Raw genomic sequence first — 2,353 nt, 5'->3', positions numbered from 1 at the left:
TTGCAAGTAACTCTTGTTGTTGAAAAATTACATCAGTAAATACTCAAATATGTGAATAAACTAATAAGAGGAAATAAAGTATCGTTTTTCTTTTGTTACATATATGTATGTATATTCCCTGAACATACCATGTACATTCCCAGAAATTACACATGTATATTCACTGAACATACCATAAACATTCAAAACATATATATTCATAAGCGAATTCCGGCGAACAGGCTTCACAACGTTTAAAAACTCACCCCATATAATTACCTTTGTAAGTTTGCATTTTTTATGGCTAAAGACGCATCTTTTTTATAGGAAGCCACCGGCGCCGTGAAATCGGAGAGCGTTTTCCTCTTGGTGGTTGGCGAACTCGGGGCCGATCTGGGCTTACCACTTTCGTACATGCTGTGTGGATGATGGGGCTCACCTGCACTGTGGCCCTCTTTCAGCTTCGACCGGATTCCTTTGTAGGCGCTTTTCATCCCCTTCCCGCCATCTTTCACCTGCAGGATAATTTTCGCATCCAAACTGCTTGAAACTGCGCGAGGTGCTTACCGTTTTAACCGCCGATTTCATGGCAGGATTTGCCTGGAAACGCAGTTATCAATTTAAAAAAAAAATACGTTTGCCCAAGTTCATACCTTGTCTTTGACGCTTTTTAGGAAAGCCGTTCCTTCCTTCTTCATCGACGACGTCCATTCTTTGTATTGCTGCTTCAATTTGGACCCGGACTTCGCTGAATAGTTCTCCAGCTCAAACTCGAACTCATCAGAGAATCCCCTTCCCGTGTTCAACATTGTCAATCTTTCTTCGATAAACTGAAGACAGTTGAGTCAGTTTTTAGAATTAGTTAGAAGTTTTAAATCTCAGCTGAAGCGGTTTACCTGTTGGAAAATTTGAAGATTAAGCATTTCCCGCAGGAACGGTTGCAGAGCCACTGGTCGGGTTTCGATAAACTTTTCCTCATCGAAAGTCACTTTTTGTCGCGGCTGGAACTTGAGGGCATCGCGATAGCCGCCGATAAGTTGCACTAGCGCTCTAAGAAAGGCTCTAGACACGCCATCGCCCAACACTGCAGACTTATTTCGAAGATGCTTCCTCAGAGAGTTGATCTAAAACACCACAAAGAGGAGGATTAACAACGAAATTGCGCTTCGGCTGCTTAACAGTTGTACAGTAACGACCATGTGTTATTTACAGGAATATTTCGGCGCATTGAGCGATAATGATGAATAAACAAGCAGTTGCATCATCGCAGTAGATGCGAGCGGTTAATCGTCCGTTCCATTGATTTAAGCTAACAACAATTAGACGAATAGTTTCGGGTGTGCACTTACATACGTGTAATGGCTTGGCGTCAGCGGGAGATCTAAAAAGTTCAATAAATTTACCTTGCCGAGCCGAGGCCGCAAGTTCGCTCAACGCTAAGGAAACACCGTATTAACTAATCAAGAATTATGCCCGATTACTGGGCAATTGACTGTTTCAATGCCTTTGAGCGCAGATGAATAGAACAGAATTGTAAAATCTCCGTTAATCGTTAGAATTACTTTAGAAAGATTCATTTCGTCGCGATGAAACGCATTAATTGTCCGAAAATCTACTCACCACATCCTGGGGCAGATTATTTAAGTCATCAAACGGAGTTTCGACTGTGTTACTATCTGCGTCCAAGATAACCACCTCGCCTATTTCACTTCTAGATACTTTCTGAAAGAACATTCTGATATCTATATCGTGGATAAAAACCCTTAGCTATAGCTACCTTCAATACTTCATCAGGAACACCAATTAAAAAAGGCATTGGAGCCAAAAGATAGTCTATAAGAGACAAGGGTAACACTGGAATAAAAATATGTTGCCAGATCATTGGGTAAATAATATCGTTTGCTGACTGGACACATGCGCTTAACCTTTTTAGTTGCTTAGAAGTAAATATAATCCTCCTCTCATACAACATGGATGCAAAAATAATCATCATATTATTGGTATCAACCGCGTTATAATACTCTGTGAGGTTGCGCTGCAAAAAATCGTACAAAAAAGTTAATCCTACGGTGTGTTTTCAATATGTTTCCAGAAGCTGGCGTTAGAAAAGCATGCGCTTACATTTTCAGGAATACTGGGTAACTGAAATGGTCTAGGAACATCAACGGCGAACGTCTGGAAAAGGGACAAAAAACTAGTTTTTTTCACAAATTTTCGCGTTGCTTGACTCACATTTTGGCCTCTATTGAACGTAACGAAGATTTTCTTGCCGGGTTCCGATATTCTGGTGTAATACAGAGAGGAGAGAAATTCGCTTAAATCTTCCGTTCGTGAACTATGCATTAATACTGCTGTGGTATCTAAAAATCTGAAA

General features: G+C 40.7%; 1 protein-coding gene across 1 annotated transcript in view; it reads right to left on the bottom strand.

The window, feature by feature from the left end:
• Positions 1–138: 138 nt before the first annotated feature.
• Positions 139–2,353, bottom strand: part of LOC109536154 (DENN domain-containing protein 1A) — a 3,933-nt gene continuing 1,718 nt past the window's right edge. Inside the window, exons 4-11 of the mRNA XM_048668831.1 lie at positions 2,212–2,347; positions 2,101–2,154; positions 1,757–2,014; positions 1,600–1,701; positions 876–1,103; positions 633–809; positions 547–579; positions 139–494 (exon numbers count right to left, since the gene is read on the bottom strand). Coding sequence (XP_048524788.1) covers positions 255–494; positions 547–579; positions 633–809; positions 876–1,103; positions 1,600–1,701; positions 1,757–2,014; positions 2,101–2,154; positions 2,212–2,347 — 1,228 coding nt within the window. The 3' untranslated portion in view covers positions 139–254. The remainder of the gene's footprint in view (positions 495–546; positions 580–632; positions 810–875; positions 1,104–1,599; positions 1,702–1,756; positions 2,015–2,100; positions 2,155–2,211; positions 2,348–2,353) is intronic.

Source organism: Dendroctonus ponderosae, unplaced genomic scaffold (assembly GCF_020466585.1).
Source record: "Dendroctonus ponderosae isolate FM_Combo_2020 unplaced genomic scaffold, Dpon_F_20191213v2 Dpon_F_20191213_8, whole genome shotgun sequence".
NCBI classification, from domain to species: domain Eukaryota; kingdom Metazoa; phylum Arthropoda; class Insecta; order Coleoptera; family Curculionidae; genus Dendroctonus; species Dendroctonus ponderosae.
Note: the sequence above shows the minus strand (reverse complement) of the source record. Positions and strands in the feature narration are given on the sequence as shown.